The sequence below is a fragment of the Miniopterus natalensis genome, chromosome 12 (assembly GCF_054644295.1).
Source record: "Miniopterus natalensis isolate mMinNat1 chromosome 12, mMinNat1.hap1, whole genome shotgun sequence".
Lineage (NCBI taxonomy): Eukaryota > Metazoa > Chordata > Mammalia > Chiroptera > Miniopteridae > Miniopterus > Miniopterus natalensis.
The window spans coordinates 7,387,244-7,403,055 of NC_142092.1; the positions used below are offsets into that span (position 1 = coordinate 7,387,244).

The following is a 15,812-nucleotide window of genomic DNA, read 5'->3' on the forward strand; positions in this document are numbered from 1 at the left end:
CTGCCCTAAAGGGCGGCCTGGACAGTGTCCCCCAGGTTCTAAGAGGAACCGTTGGCAGTTGGGCAGGTGGCCATGGGCGGGGGCCTCTGGAAGGTCCAGCCCTGAGTGGTCTCCCCATTTCCACCCTCCACCCCACCCTGGGTGTGAAGTTGCCTGTGGGCAGCAGGTGAGGGCAGGCAGGCTCCCACCTGAGCACACCTCTCCATCTCTCCCCAGGTTCTCACAAATCCGGGAAGCAGCTGCCCCCTCACTTAGTTCAAGGAGCTAAAATTCTCAATGGTGCTTTCAGATCATGGACGAAAAAGCAGGTAGGGAGTGCCAGGCATGGCCCTGGTGGGGGAGGGTGGCAGGGGCGAGCCACCCAGGGCTCCTCCTTCCCATCCTGGGAACCAGTGTATGAAGAGCAGGAGGGAGCCAGCAGCAGGGCAGACAGCTGGGTAGGGGTGTGGAAACAAGAGTGAGCCCTTCATCCTGGAGCCTAGCCTAAAGGTGGGGCCAGGTAGGCTGGAGATGCGGTATGAGGACGGCTGGTGGTGGAGACAGTGCTGAGTGAACCCTGAGGTCACAGAGCAGGAGGACTCAGAGCAGCTGCTGCCAGTGACTAAGTGTGGAGCTCTGGACAGGGGAGCAGGGACTCCCTCTTACCCTTCCTGGCTTTGCTGAGCCACCCAAGGCCCCCCACAGTTCCGCTGTCCTGTGCCCCCCCCCCCGTGTCCCCACAGTAACACATCCTGTGCCCCTCACCTTCCCCACAGTAACACATCCTGTGTCCCCCCCATTCCCCTAGTACCACTGTCCTGTGCCCCCTGTCCCCAACAGTAGCACTATCCTTTGCCCCCTCATGTCCCCCACAGTATCACTGTCCTATAGCTCCTGCAGCTGAGTGTTAACGCTTCACTAGCACCCATACAGCAACTGTTTTTCCAATGGAGGCCCCAGAGGAGCCCCTTCAGACTTCTCTTGGCATTTTGCCTAGATTGTTGGTACAGAGAGAGGGGTGGGTGCCACTCATCCTTGGGCACTCTCTGTGGCAGTGTCCCCTCTCCCAGTCAGGAGAGCCAGCACTGTCTGAGCAGGCCCTGCAGGAGGCTTTGGGGGTAGGGGCCAGGAGGGGAACACCTGTGTGCTTCCTGCCTCTCTCACGGGCTGGCCTGGTTGGTGGGTGGGCCAGTGTCCTCCCAATGCTGTCCTGTGGCCACATCTCTACTGGCCTTAAGGCTTGGAGTGAGCAGTGCAGAGTGTCCCTCCCACTTCACCCCAGCCAGGTGGCCAGGAGGAGCAGCCTTGTGCTCAGGAAGAACAGACAGCCCACATTCACTTCATAGCTGGTGGTGGCTTTGGGTACCTCGTCCTCTCTGGGACTCAGTTTCTCCATCTATAGAGTGGGGTCATGGCAGAGCTTTCTTGTTGGGGCAGTGTCTCACTGGAGTGGGCTGATTTCTGCAGGACCCCATGCAGCCATTCCACGCCCATGGCAGCCCCTGCCCTGTGCCTGTCTGGGTAGTGGTGGGTCCTGGGTCAGTAGGCAGGGCAGGGCCTGGAGGGACAGAGAGGGTTGGTCAGGAATCCCAGAGGCTGGGCATGCTTGGGCCCCTGTAGGTGGGAGGGGGAGTGGAGGTGGGCATCCTTATCTGGACTCGGTGGCTGACCCGTTGCCCTGTGCATGGCTGTCCTGCAGGCTTTGGCGGAGCATGAAGACGAGCTCCCAGAGCACTTCAAACCCTCGCAGCTCATCAAAGACCTCGCCAAAGAGATCCGGCTCAGTGAGGTAGGCTGAGCACGGGCCCACTGACGCTGGTCATGGGAGGCCTCTTTCCTCTGGCCCTCTTTAGAGCTGCCTGCCAGGAATGGCCATGTGGGTCACCTGCAAGATGTGGGCTCAATTCCTAGGCCCCTGTGGAGTCCCCTGTGGGAGTTTAGGGAGTGAGAGGTGGAATGGAGGCTCCTCTGCAGCTCCCTGTGGGGTGAGTGATGATGATTCCAGCTCAGCCAGCACTCCCCACCAAGGACGTAGAGGGGTCAAGTGGCTGCTGGTGTATGAATGTGGCCATGGCACATGGGTGGTGTAGACAGGTGTGTGTGCATGTCACACAGAGGGTGTAGACATGCAAATATGTCACACGATGGTGTAGATGGATGTGCGTGTGTCACACAGTGGTATAGATGGATGTGTCTCAGACAGTGGTGTAGATGGATGTGAGTGTGTCACACTGGTGTAGATGGGTATGTGTCACACGGTGTAGATGAATGTGAGTGTGTCACATGGTGGTGTAGATAGATGTGTGTCATAGTGGTGTAGATGGGTGTGAGTGTGTCACACTGGTGTAGATAGGTATGTGTCACATGGTGTAGATGAATGTGAGTGTGTCACATGGTGTAGATGGATGTGTGTCATAGTGGTGTAGATGGATGTGAGTGTCACACTGGTGTAGATGGGTGTCACATGGTGTAGATGAATGTGAATGTGTCACATGGTGGTGTAGATGGATGTGTGTCATAGTGGTGTAGATGGGTGTGAGTGTGTCACACAGTGGTGCAAATGGGTGTGAGCGTGTCACACGGTGATGTAGACAGATGCTCCTTTTCTGCTTGAGTGTTTCTCGCAGCTGAGCCATGATCCCCTTCTGACAAGAGGTGGTTGGTTACCTTTTCCTCTCCTTTCTCAGAATGCCTCCAAGGCTGCCAGACCGGAAGTGACTTCTGCCATCTCCTCGAATGAGGTCTGTTTTGGGGACCGAGAGAAGGAGGAGCCCCCATCCCCCATTGAGGCCAGCCCTCCTCGTTCCTTCCTGGAGAAAGTGTCCAAAAAAAAGACTTCCAAAACCATGAAGATGCCCAAGCCATCCAAAATCCCCAAGCCCCCAAAGCCCCCCAAGCCCCCGAAGCCCCCCAAATCGCTGAAGCTCAAGGATGGGGGCAAAAAGAAAGGAAAGAAGTGTAGGGGGTCAGCCTCACCCACCATCCCCAACCTGGACCTCTTGGAGGCCCACACCAAGGAGGCACTGACCAAGATCGAGCCGCCCAAGAAGGGCAAGGTGAGTGACCTGCCCTCCCCACCTGTAGTCAGTTAGCCTGCAGACACTTCTGGGGGCCAGACCTATGGGGTAGAGCTGCGGCTGCCATGTTCTTGTGCCTGAGACCCAGTTCAGATGGGCTCTGCCCCAAGCTTAGTGTGGTGGGCAGCTGGGAGAGACCATGATGAAGGCAGCAGAGTCTGTGCTGGGACAGGGTGGGATCGTGGAGGGTCACCTGGGGAATGAGCTAGCTTTGTCTTCCCTGGGGCCCAGGCATTGGCTGAGATCTGAAGGTAGGTGAGGCATGGAGTAGAGGGCAGTGGGGAGGCAGGAGGAAGACTGGCAATGGGGGCCTGAGCCCCTGTGGGCAGTGAGAGAGACAGGACTGTCCCTGAGGACCCAATAGGGTAATCAGAGGGTCTTAAGTATGGGCTTCGGGGACTATAAGCTTCTGAGTCCAGGTCTCATTAGTGATTTGCTGCTAGTGGGAGGCTGTTAACCTTCCAGAAGGTTGGTGACCACCAGGGCCAGTGTTGCAGGGCTGCAGTGGGCCACATGGTTTTCCCTTCCTCAAGGCAAAGAGAGTAAATAAATGAATGAATGAACAGATGGATGTAAGGAAGAAGGGAGGGAGGAAGGGAGGCTAGAAGTAGGGTGAATGGGTGGGTAGGTAGGTGGATGGATGGATGGTTGATAAATGGATGGGTGGGTAGGTGGATAGGTGGGTGGATGGATGGGTAGGTGGATCATTGGGTGGGTGGGTGGATGGGTGGATAGTGGATGGATGGGTGAATGGATAGGTGGATAGCTGGGTGGATGGTAAATGGATTGGTGGGCAGATGGGTGAGTAGGTAGATGGAGAATGGATGGATGGAGAATGGGTAGATGGATGGTGGGTGGGTGGAGAATGGGTGGATGGATGGGTAAGTGGGTAGATGGTGGATGGGTGGGTGAGTAGGTAGACGGAGAATGGGTGGATGGATGGGTGGGTAGGGGACAGAGAATGGGTGGATGGGTGGGGTGGGGGGGTGGATAGTGGATGGGTGGATGAGCTGCTGCATGTGGGCTAGGAGGAGAGAGGGGCTCTGTGGTTCTTGTTTTATCCTGTAGCCTGAGGTTGCTCTGCTGCCCTCCCATGTCCACCACTGGATCATGGCTCCTGTTTTCTAGGCCACGAAGAGTGTCCTAAGTGTGCCCAACAAGGAGGCGATCAGCACACAGAACGATGTGGAGAGGCTGGAAATCCGAGAGCAAACTAAGAGCAAGTCAGAGGCCAAGTGGAAGTACAAGGTGAGATGTGCGTGTGTGGTATGCATGTGTGTGCACCTGTGTGTTTGCGTGTGCATGCGGGTAGGGAGTCTACTTTCAGGGAGTGCAGTGTTCATGAAAGGTGTTGTGTGGGGCATGTGTGGGCTGGGTGTTGTGAGCAGAGGTACACACCTGTGCAGCTGTGTATGAGTGTTCTTGTAAGGAGTGTGTCCACCTGTCCCCAGTAGGCAGAGCTGTGAAGGTGTGGGTATGTACATGGCCTTGGAGGGATCACCTCCCATGGTGGTGTTACAGGAGCAACCTGGCCTAAGAGGCTGAGCTTGCTGCCCTCTGAGCTGACTGATGGCGTTGCCCTCCTTCACCCTGCCCCTCTCTGAGCTCACACTCCCAGGGCAGGTCCTGTAGGCCGCGGTGTCCCCTGTTGACGTGTTCAGAGGGAGGAGGCTGACTGGTCCCGCTGCTTCTACTTTCTGACATCCTGTGTGGGACTTAAGGACGGTCCCTGGTTTGCTTTTCAGAACAGCAAACCTGACTCCCTACTGAAGATGGAGGAAGAGCAGAAGTTGGAGAAGCCTCCTACGTCTGGAAGCAAGGACACCAAATTCTCATTTTCCTTCTCCAACAGGAAGCTTCTGGGGTATGTGATGCTCTCGGCAGGAGGGGCTGTTCCCACTTGGATCACAGACACACACGCCGCACCTCCCATCTCCCCCACACATCATGCACATGCACACACACTGCACACCCCTCCACACACATCACACACACATCCCCCCCCACATCAAACACATGTACATACCCCGCACACGCTTCCACACACATCACACACACATACACCTGGAGGGCTGCCAGATGAAGTTCTTTTCCTGAGCTGGCTGACAACACTGGAAATACCTTGTTGGGGCCACACTGGGCAGATCTCTCTTCTGCCTCCCAAGCCAATAGCTTGTGTGGATGGGGAGAGGGGCGACAGTGTGTGTTGGCAGGGAGGGGAGAGTGTGATTGGGTGGATGTTAGTCGAGTGACTCTCCTGGGATGACACAGGATATAGTGGGGGTCAGGGCCCTGTCCTTGGAGGTCAGTGGGGAGGGGCCAGCGTGAAAGCGGTACTCTCAAATCCACCTAAAATCATGACTGTGACAGGGGCCGTGGGTTCTTATGTGCCCGAGGGAGCTAGGAGGGCTTCCAAGGGGAGATAGAACTGGCTGAGACATTGGAGTGCCTAGCCTGTGAGGGGGTGTGTGCGAGCATGTCTGGTTTCCAGACTGTGGAACAATGCGAGGTGTATGGGAAGCAGCCTCGCGCCAGCTGAGAAATCTCTCACCCGCTGTGGTCCTACAAGTTGCTAGCAGAGTCAGAAGTCCAGGTTGGGTGCCCTGAAGCCAGGAAGCAGATACATCCCAGTGGGAATGGGGCCACTTTTCTGCAGTGGGCCTGGTTCCTCATCTGCGAGATGGGAGGAGAAGGCCACTTCCAGGTGTGGAGAAAGGGGGCAGCCAGCATCTGGTGACCAGGCAGAGCCTGTAGGCAGGCCCATTATTCCCAAGAACTCATGGCAATGTGCTGAGGCCGCTCAGTGAGCAGGTGGGGTGGGTTTGGTCTGTGGGGCCCTATTGCCCTGACTTCTGAGCATGTCCTGGGTTATCCTGGGGTCCCAAGACCTTTTAAATGGCATTAACTCTCTGACCCACTGTGTTGTGTAGTTTAGAAATGGAGGGGAGAAAGGTGGACGTGACTCTATAACCACATCATGCCTGTTATGTACATGGTTTTGTGTGTGTGTGTGTGTGTGTGTGTGTGTGTGTGTGTGTGTGGTGTTACCTGGCTCATTCCCACGCCTAGCAGGCTCGCCAATGGGCAGCCTCTGTGTTTCTGCTGTTGGGAACTGGAGCTGTACCCTTGGGAATTGCAGACCTCTCTGCTCCAGCCTGCTGTCCCCACTGCTGAGCACATGCCCAGGCCCGAGCCAGTGGGGAGCTTGTGGAACAGGCTGAAGCAAGGCCATGCTGGTCCAGCAGCCAGGGTGGGGCAGTGTGGGGCACACCCTGGAACAGCTCGAGGGGAGGCCGTGTGTCAGTGGGAGGGCCAGGCCCTGCCTCAGGGGGCTGTGCACTGTCCTGGCCTGTGCCTGTGGCGTCTGGGAGGAAGCCGCGGGATTGGGAAGCGTTCGTCCTGACTGCCGATCCTCTGAAGTCTGTGGCAGGGTGCTGGGGGCACTGGCCAGGCCATGTGGACCCCCACTGACCAGCCTACTTCTGTCCCAGCTCCAAGGCCCTCAAGCCGCAGCCGAGCCCGGGGGTGTTTGGGGCCTTGCAGAACTTCAAGGAGGACAAGCCACAGCCTGTTCGGGACGAGTACGAATACGTGTCCGATGATGGGGAGCTCAAGATTGACGAGTTTCCCATCAGGAGGAAGAAAAATGCCCCAAAGAGGGACCTGTCCTGTGAGTTGGGGGGACACATGGAGGGGCAGACCCAGCCCTGTGGGGCCATCCTGGAGAGGGTGGGTATCAGGCATGGCCAGAGCCATCTTCCCAAAGTCACCACCAACTCCTGTCTGCTTTGTCTCAGTCTTACTAGACAAGAAAGAGCCACTGCCCACACCCGTTACGAAGCCAAAGCTGGACTCTGCACTCTACAAGGTGAGCTTTTTTGGAGGCCCCAAGGATGTGGCCTGTATGCTTTCTGCTTGGAATGCAAAGGGGCGTCTTCACGGGCCACCCTTTTCTTGGAGTTTTTGTGGGGAGGCAGAGCTGGGCTCCGGGGTGGGGATGTGAGGCCAGGGCCTTGCACAGGAGGGATGAAAGAAGGTGCGGGGTGTGGGGGGTCTGCAGGTCTATGGGAGTGCTGGGGCCTCGGGAGTGCCCAGCCAGACCTGCCATGAAGATGCTGCATCTCCTTGATGCTGAGGATCTGGTGCAGGGGAAGGAGGGGTGGACCTGCTGGGGGATTAGGTTAGATAACTGGTCAGGCTTCATCCCACCACAGTGTGATAGCTGTCTCAGTGAGACTGGTGGACTCCATGAGGGTCACATGCTGCCTAGGGAGCACTGGGGTGTCCCCTCAGAGCCTCCTGCCAGAGGCTGTTAACTGGGGCCCTTGGGTGTGGGCTCATTTTCCCACCCACTCTTCTGAACATGCTGGCTCCTTTGTACCTGTATTCAATATTGAGGCTCTCACTTAAGGTCCTGGGGACCATGGTTCCTCTGGAAAACAGCACTGGGCATGGTGGCACTCAGTCCTTTGTGGGCGGGGCTTCACCACCCCAGTGGAGAGCTCTAGTACCCACACCAGGGCGTGTCTGGCCAGCCAGTCCCACATGCTTATCACAGGTTGGGATCTTAAAATTTCAATTTTTGCTTTCTTATGTTTTTTATTTTAGTTTTTAAAAACTTATTTTTCTTCTCAAGGGGAATGGTAGCCATGTCCCTCCCCTCAGCTCTGTTCTGACTGGCTCCCTATCCCCACAGCCGAGTGATGACTCCTCTGACGAAGGCTCCCTTCAAATCGACACAGACACCAAGCCCACCCGCAACGCCAAAGTGAAGAAGGATGGCGGGGGCTCAGCTGCGGGCATCCTGGACCTGCTGCAGGCCAGCGAGGAGGTGGGCGCACTTGACTACAATCCCAACAGGTAGGCCTGGCCCAGCAGTGGCCAGGGGTGTGGGTGCTTCCACTTGAGCCATGCGGGTATTTGGGGTAGGGCTCTGTTGGCCATGGCATTGTGCATGCAGGGGCTCACATCTCAGGGTCCCACTCTCCAGGGGCCAGGTAGCCAGAGCAGGACCCCTACCTGGCAGAGGTGGTACTGGGCAGTCACGGAGGTGTGTATTTGCTGGCCATGAGGGTCCTGCATGTCTGTGGAAGTCCTGATCAAGGGCACAGAGCTCCAAGGATGGAGGCTCTTCCCCTCCATAGTTCCAGGTGCCTGGGCAGGGAAGTGACTGAGGAGTGATTGCAGGTAGGGACTGTGGCAGGAGAAATCAGAGACTGCTGTACCTCAGGGTCCCTGTGGGGAAGCAGTGCCAGGCCAGGGACCTGCCAGGTGTCAGGTCTACTCCAGATTGGGACTTCCAGCCATCTCTGTCTTGAAATGCCATAAAAATAATGTAAGAAAATTTTCATGGCATGTACCTTGCGTCCAAGTCAAGGGCATTTGGTGAACCTCTCTGAGACCCCAAGGCTGCCTTCTATGCAGAGACCTCACCCCAAGGCACAGGAGACAGTGGCCTCAGAGCACAGGGGAGTGAGAACTGCACCCTGAGGGGCTGGGTTGGCACCAAGGGGGGGCAGACTGTCCTTGAGACCGGATATGCGGCTTGTACAGCTGGTCAGGAGACCACTCATGTGGGTGTGGATGCTGTTCTGTCCTGGAGGCCCTGAGATTCTGGGCAGATGAGCAGATGGTCCAGGGTGTGTGTCCACTTATCTTAGGCCAGGTGGCCCTTTCTGCCCAGGCCTGACGTGCCCCAGTCCTCTGACTCAAGAGAAATGGATTAATCTGGGCTTTTCATTGGATGAAGGGCTAGGGCTTGTTTCTCTCTCAGTCCCAGTTAAACTGTTTTTAAGCATTTTCAGCCAACTTTTTCCCCACATGGAATTTCTACACGTACCGCAGACGGAGAACTGAGGTGTTGTGGCCTATGCCCCCTACAGCCTCCCACTCGGACCTTAGCCACCGTGGGAGGTGTCTCCCCTTCTAGTACTCAAGATAGCAGCAGATTGCTGCAGCATAGATGGGGAAACTGAGGCTCAGACAACTCGCTCAAGGCCACAGTGCTGGGAAGCAGCAGAGGGAGGACCAGAATCTCCATCTGCCTGATAGCAGAACCCGAACATAGGGGCCAGGAAGGTTGACCATGGGGGTAGACATCCAGGCTAGAGTGACTTGGCCTGAGGAATGTAGCAGCTATGTGGCCTGCACGATGCCCTCTCTGTCCCCCAGATCTGCCCTCCACACAGCCCCCTCTGCCTCTGAGTCTGTGTTTCTAGGACTGAGGTTCTGGGGCTGTGTAAGTCCATGGAGGACACACACCAGGCCCACCTTAGACAGAGGGGCTCTCGGGAGGCAGATTGGGGCTTGATTGAAAGGGACTCCTGCTAATCAAATGGCTGTATTTTCGTTCATAAGTTACTATTTGTGTGCAGTGTTATGTCCTCTCATGGGAGTGGGAGCAAGTTCCCTGTCAGCTTGAAGTGGTGTCTGTGGGTGTGAAACCTAGGCCCTCACTGCAGGGATGCCCAGGACCTTTGCCAGGAGATGTCTGGCTGTGAGCCCCTTTCCTGGAGGGCACCAGTGCCCAATGTAGGCTCCATTCCCCTTTGGGGTGCCTTTTTCTGAGTGGAACTGTGGCTAGCCAGCACCTCAGTACCTTGTTGACACTCAGACCCTGGAGAGGAGCCCTAGATGCCCGGGGCTCTTACAAGGCCCAGGGAGGGTCCCCCAGGATGAGGTGCCCAGGACGCCTGTGGAGCTGGGATCTCAGGTGCCTTGGCTGGGGCTCTTGACCGGCTGGGCAGGCCCCCTCCAGGAGGTGCAGTGCTCTGCAGACGTGCACACGTGTGCCTCACCCCCCCCCCCCCCCCCCGCACTGCACATGTGCCTGCTGGGCCGCCCCCCAGCCCACCACAAGTTCCTCTCTGGAGTCTCCCATTTGGAGCGTAGGTCAGTGTTTGATGGTCCATTTGCTCTGTTTTAAGTATTCACCATTTGGAAAAAAATAGCTGAAGAAAACGGAGGAAAATATGTTAATTTCTTGTGGATGGTTTGCTTAGTGTTTATTGCTGGGGGGAACGGGGAGGATTTTGATATGATAATTGGAGGATTAAGGTATTACTTTCCATGTGCACTGGTTAGACTTTGCTCCTTGATCTGCCCCTGCTGAGGACTGGCGGTAGCCCTGGGCTCCATGGCCCCCCTCTTGGGTTGCAGCTGAGCTTGACCTCAGGCTCCATCTGGTACGGGCAGGCAGCTGGCTTCTAGGGAACCCTCAAGGTGGGTGTCCTGGCCTCCACCTTCCCATCCTTTTTGGAAGCCTGGGGTCTGTATGGTCTGAGGCTGAGTAAGGGGCCTAGACCTTCAGTGGTGGCCATACTGTGCCCTCCCTCCACAAGAGCCTGGTGCAGAGGGTAGAGGGCCAGCTATGGGCTTGCTAGCCCCCGCACTGGGTCAGGGGACTGTCCCTGCTTCAGAGAGCGTCAGTGACAATGGCATAGCAGACACCCAAATGCTGCATGCCCCCAGTAGGGTCTGGGCAGCCCTTTGCTCGTGCTCTATGGGCAAGGCAGGTCATGGTGCTGTGGGGCCAGTACTGGGGCCATGGGCACTGGGCAGACAAGAGGGGCCAGCTGGGGGTTCTAGAAGACCCAGGGTGGTCTGACTCTGCTTGATTTTCCCATTGTTTGCGGCTTAGGAACATAATCCTGTTCAGTTCCAGTGAAACCCTAAAACACTTTGGTCCAGTACATCTTGGGTGGGGCGGGAAAAGTGGTATTGGGGGAGGGCTGCCCATCGCCTCCTCCCTCAGCTCAGCCTGGAGTCCGGCAGTACCTCTCGCAGGATGGCTTCTGTCCACACTTGCCTAGGTGGCTCCGGGGCTTCAGGGACTGTCCTGTGTCTATGCCCTTTGTGGCAGCTCCATCTCTCCACCCCACTCCAGCTTTAGTCTTGGGAACTTCTTGTTTCTGAGCAGGTACTCCTGACCCCTTCTCGTTCTAACTGTCTTACCGAATGTACTTCAGATGCTTCTTGGAAGTGGAGGTGGGGCGGGGAGAGGCAGTGTAAGAGAGGATGGTGCAGAACCATTAGGGAGGCCTCGTGGACCAGCGCTGCGTCGGGGTCACAGCACCCCTCCGGGCAGGTTCGTCCCCTAGGGGGGCACATGGAGTGGGCATCAGACACATAGGGTGGGACTCTTGCTGCCTTCTCATGGGACTCCTGGGTCTGTGACAGGAGGAGGGGCTGTGGTTCTCCCAACCCCATGCCAGGCTCCCGGCCCTGCCTCCCAGGACTCCAGGGAGCAGAGAGAGAGTCACCCTCCTCTATCAGGCCCTGATGCAGTGACAGGTGTGGTTGGGCCCCCACAGGCTGGGTCAGTCAATTCTGTCCCAGTTGGTGCCCTGAAGGGAGACACCCTACTGGGGTGGGCCCCCTGGGAGCTGCCTGGCTGGGAGCTATGCTTTTTGGGGATGTGGAGGGTAAACAGTGCAGGGCACTTTGTCCTGGCTGCAGGGGTACCCGGAGCCCAGGCCAGACCAGACTCTCTGGGCAGGGCTTGGGTATTAGCATTTATAAGATACCCAGGGATTCTGGTGCATGGAATCCCTAGGGGTACTGGCTGTGAGAGATGTGGGCTGGGACATGGATGGGCTGTGGGGCAGGGGAAGGGCATGGAGCAGAGAAGCTCCCCGACACTCGAGGAGGCTGGGCAGGACCCTATGGGAGGGTCCGCAGTGACAAGGAGGGGAGGGAAACTGCTGGAGGAACCTAGGACTCAGCCTGGAGGGGCCGGCTGTTCAGAGCTCTTTGGACCTGGCTCTGTGGAAAGGTGCCACTCGCCTGCCCCTCAGAACCAGGACAGCACATAACAAGGTGTTGGGCAGTGGTGCTGGCTGCACTGGGTGTTTCAGAAGCCAGAGCAGGTCCTTCTGGAGAGGGGGAGCCAGAGCAGCAAGGGGAAGCAGCAGAGGCTCAAGCATGGGGCAGGGAACAAGGACACGGCCAGGAAAACATAGGCTGGTGCTGGGGGACAACACTGCCCAGACCTGGAGGGCAGCAGGGTGGGGTCAGTGAGGGGAATGTGGCATCCAGAAGTTGCCTCATTTCAGCCTGTGCATCTCTGGGGCTAAGAGGGACTAAACTCTGACTGAGCTGAGTGTGGCTATGGCTGTCAGGTGACATGTAGGTGGAGGTGCAGATGCAGACAGGTGTGGGTGTGAATGTAGATGCAGGTGCAGGTGTGTGTGTGGGAGTAGATGTAGGTGCAGGTGGGGGTGTAGATACAGGTGTGGGTGGGGTATAGATACTGGTAGGGGTAGAGAAGCAGATGCAGGTGTGGGTGCAGGTGCAGGTGGGAGTGGGAGTACAGGTGCAGGTAGGGGTGTAGATACAGGTGTGGGTGGGGTGTAGATACAGGTGGAGGTGGAGAAGCAGATGTGGGTGGGGGTGGGGGTGGGGGTGTAGATGCAGGTACCGATGGTGTAGGTGCAGGTGAGGGTGTGAATGCAGGTGTGGGTATAGGTCCAGGTGTAGATATGGTTGCTGGTATTAGTGTAGGTCCAGGTGTAGATGTGGTTGCAGGTATGGGTGTGGGGTAGGTCCAGGTATAGATATGGTTGCAGGTGTGGGTGTGGGTATAGGTTAGATGTGTGTATAGGATCAAGTGTAGACTTGAGTGCAGATGTGATTGCAGGTCATGGAGAGAACTTTAGTGTCACCTGGGCAGAGCATAGGCCATGGGCAAGAGTGTTGTGGCACCACCATGTCAGGGTACCGGACGGAAGGGTGCCCTCAAAGGTGCTGTGGGAAGAGCACATGAGAGGTGTCTGAGGGCAGGGGTCCATGGTGGGATTGCAGCATGGGGGCACATTGGACACACAGAGCCAGCTGGAGTGAAGGAGGTCTGTTGGCTTGTGGCCTCAGTCTGCCAACCATCTCCTTCTGTCCCTTTTTCTCTCTTCCCTCCATCTCCCCTCCCTGTGTTCCCTCTCCAGGACCCTCTATCTAGAGGCCTCCAGCCTTCCTTTTTGAATAGGGTGGTGGGAGCAGAGGGTAGGGAATGGGGAGTGGTTGGCCATTTCCACGGAGAGGTCATCAGCCACCACCATGCTTCGCACATGCTCTACTGATCACTGGGACAGAGGCTGTGTGGCCATGGGCTGTGGGTCGGCCTGAGTGCCTGTCTCTCTTTGCCTCCAGCCAGCCCCCAGCCTCCCCTAGCACGCAGGAAGCCATTCAGGGAATGCTATCCATGGCCAACCTGCAGGCCTCCGACTCGTGCCTGCAGACCGCGTGGGGCACTGGCCAGGCCAAGGGCAGCTCGCTGGCGGCCCATGGCGCCCGGAAGAACGGGGCTGGCAGCAAGGGCGCAGGTAAGCGGCTGCTGAAGAGAGTGGCCAAGAACAGCGTGGACCTGGATGACTATGAGGAGGAGCAGGACCACCTGGACGCCTGCTTCAAGGACTCGGACTATGGTGAGCACCGCGCGGGGAGAGCTCTGACAGCGGAGCTGGCCCTTCTTTATGAGAGAATTCACAGACCATAAATGTCACCCTTTCAAAGTGTGCAGCTCAGTGGTGTTTAGTATATTTAGAGGGTGCATCACCATCACTACAGCCAGTTTGAGAATGTCACCATCCCTAGAGGAAACCGCTCCCCAAGCCCCTGGTGACGGCTGTCACCCAGATATCTTGGGCGTGTCTTGTTCATGGTGTCCAACAATGCTCGCTCCTTCATGTCTGGCTTCTTCATGAGCTCTTCAGGGTTCACCCACGTGACAGCGCATCACTTCATGGCTGAACATTGCACAATGTGGACACACCACATTGTGTATCTCTTCATCTACCTGTGACACTTGGGGGTGTCCACCTCTGGTGACTGTGGGCAGTGCTGCTGTGACACTGGTGTGCAGGGCTTTGTGTGGCCTATGCTGCAGTGTCCCCAGGTACATGGGAGGGGCATTGCTGGGTCGAAGGTTATAGCTTGTTTTACCTTCTGAGGGCCTGGCCGACTGTTCTCCATGCACTGCACTATTTCACACTAGTAAATGCATTGAGGCTGCGTCTTCCCTATCTGTCTGCGTGTAGAGGGAACAGACTCAGAGTGACTCTGTGGCCTGCGTCTGAGGTGCGCAGCGAGTTGGCTGGGCCATGGGTGCAGTCTCCTCCTGGGAGTATGGCCCTTCCAGGCTCTAGAAGATCCAACTGTCAGCCTCATGGGAGGGGACTTGGAAGCAAGGAGCTGCTTAGGGAGATCTCAGTCCCCTTGGCCTACCATTCTCTAGGGTTAGGAGTGCACTGCCCCCATGCTGTAGGGCCTGCCTTCAGCACAGTCCTGATGGTCCAAGGGCCATGTGTCCATGCCCCTTTCCCCAGACAGCCCTCTGGCAGTGAGGCTGGCCCTGCCCAACCTGGTAGGCACATTCATGCCTCGCTGTGGGGTCTGCCCTGGTCTGATGGACAGTGGACAGAGCTCCATGTTCTTGGCATGGAGTAGGTCCTGGGCGCTCAGGTGCCACAATTCCTTTTGGTCAAGAATCACAACCTATAGTGTGGGAGGTAGGGGTGGCAAGTCACCTAGAGCTAGTTTGAGGCTGCCTCCTCCAGAGACTCCCTGAGGTGTGTCTGGGGATGTTCAGAGCCACCCAGCTCCATGCACATTTAATGTGTTCTTTTCTGGTAGAAGCAGAGAGCTAGAGATTCTCAGAACTGGGCGAACAAAGAGTGGGTGCCGCAGTCAGGCTGGGGTGGGCGAGGTTGTTAAGGCCCCCCCCAGGGGGCTGGATGGGGCCTCTTGGCTGCCCAATTGCTGCCCTTCTCTGAACCTAAAGGGGGCCTGGGATGGACAGTTTCTGGGGCACTCGATGCCTGATGCTCAGTGACCAGGTCTGCAGCACCCATGCCCCTCAGCCGTTCCAGCGGCTCAGCCCTTTCTCCCCCTTGCCTCTCTAGTGTACCCCTCTCTGGAGTCTGACGAGGACAGCCCAGTCTTCAAGTCCCGGTCCAAGAAGAGGAAAGCCTCAGACGATGCTCCCTACAGCCCAACAGGTAATGCTGGGGCGGGAGGGGCTCTGTCCACACCTCACAGGACAACCATGGGCACATTGGCTCTATGCAGGGCTCAGGTGGGGTGTCACTGGCCTGCTTCCTTCCTGGGACCTGGAGCCCAGGTGTTCCTACCAGTGGGCTGGTGTGGTGCCCCTGAGGTGGGCCAGCTCTTTTCCTAGTTTCTCCTCAGTGAGCAGCCCTGGGAGGGTCATCTTTGCACCTGGCCCTCGTTGTGGCAGCCAGTAGGATGGGGGCCTTGTCCACTTTCCATGTGAACCTCTCCTGCCCACTACAGTCTTGCTAGTTGGGATCCCCTACTCTGTTGGACCTCTCACTGACCCTCCCCAACTTGTGGGTGCCCCTGGGACTCAGGGACAGATTGGGGTGGGTCCAGGGATGCCCACAGTGGCAGGTGGCCAACTGAGGCAGGCTGATATTCTTTCCCAAAGCGAGGGTTGGTCCGTCGGTGCCGAGGCAGGACAGGCCCGTTCGAGAAGGGACCAGAGTGGCCTCCATCGAGACCGGGCTGGCAGCCGCGGCAGCCAAGCTATCCCAGCAGGTGAGGAGCGGGCCCTCTTACCTGATGTGGAAACCACCCAGACCAGGGGCTAGCACAGGCTTAGAGGAATTTGAGTATTGTGACCCCTATTCTTCCAGACCCCCAAGCCCTTAAAGTGGGGGTGGGGAAGTGGGGAACTGGTTGCCTGGGCCCCTGACACTAACTCTGTCTTGATGGTGAAGATAGCTGTCCGAGGTGTGGGGGCAG

The 15,812-nt window shown here is 57.2% G+C and overlaps 1 protein-coding gene across 2 annotated transcripts in view; it reads left to right on the plus strand.

Annotated features, from left to right (window-relative positions):
- PHF2 (PHD finger protein 2) overlaps positions 1–15,812 on the plus strand; it is an 84,780-nt gene that overhangs the window by 65,296 nt on the left and 3,672 nt on the right. For both annotated transcript variants that reach the window (XM_087822538.1, XM_087822537.1), the window contains exons 10-20: positions 217–308; positions 1,679–1,768; positions 2,667–3,035; positions 4,185–4,304; positions 4,802–4,920; positions 6,548–6,726; positions 6,854–6,924; positions 7,753–7,916; positions 13,200–13,474; positions 14,951–15,046; positions 15,496–15,605. In XM_087822538.1, coding sequence (XP_087678664.1) covers positions 217–308; positions 1,679–1,768; positions 2,667–3,035; positions 4,185–4,304; positions 4,802–4,920; positions 6,548–6,726; positions 6,854–6,924; positions 7,753–7,916; positions 13,200–13,474; positions 14,951–15,046; positions 15,496–15,605 — 1,685 coding nt within the window. The remainder of the gene's footprint in view (positions 1–216; positions 309–1,678; positions 1,769–2,666; positions 3,036–4,184; positions 4,305–4,801; positions 4,921–6,547; positions 6,727–6,853; positions 6,925–7,752; positions 7,917–13,199; positions 13,475–14,950; positions 15,047–15,495; positions 15,606–15,812) is intronic.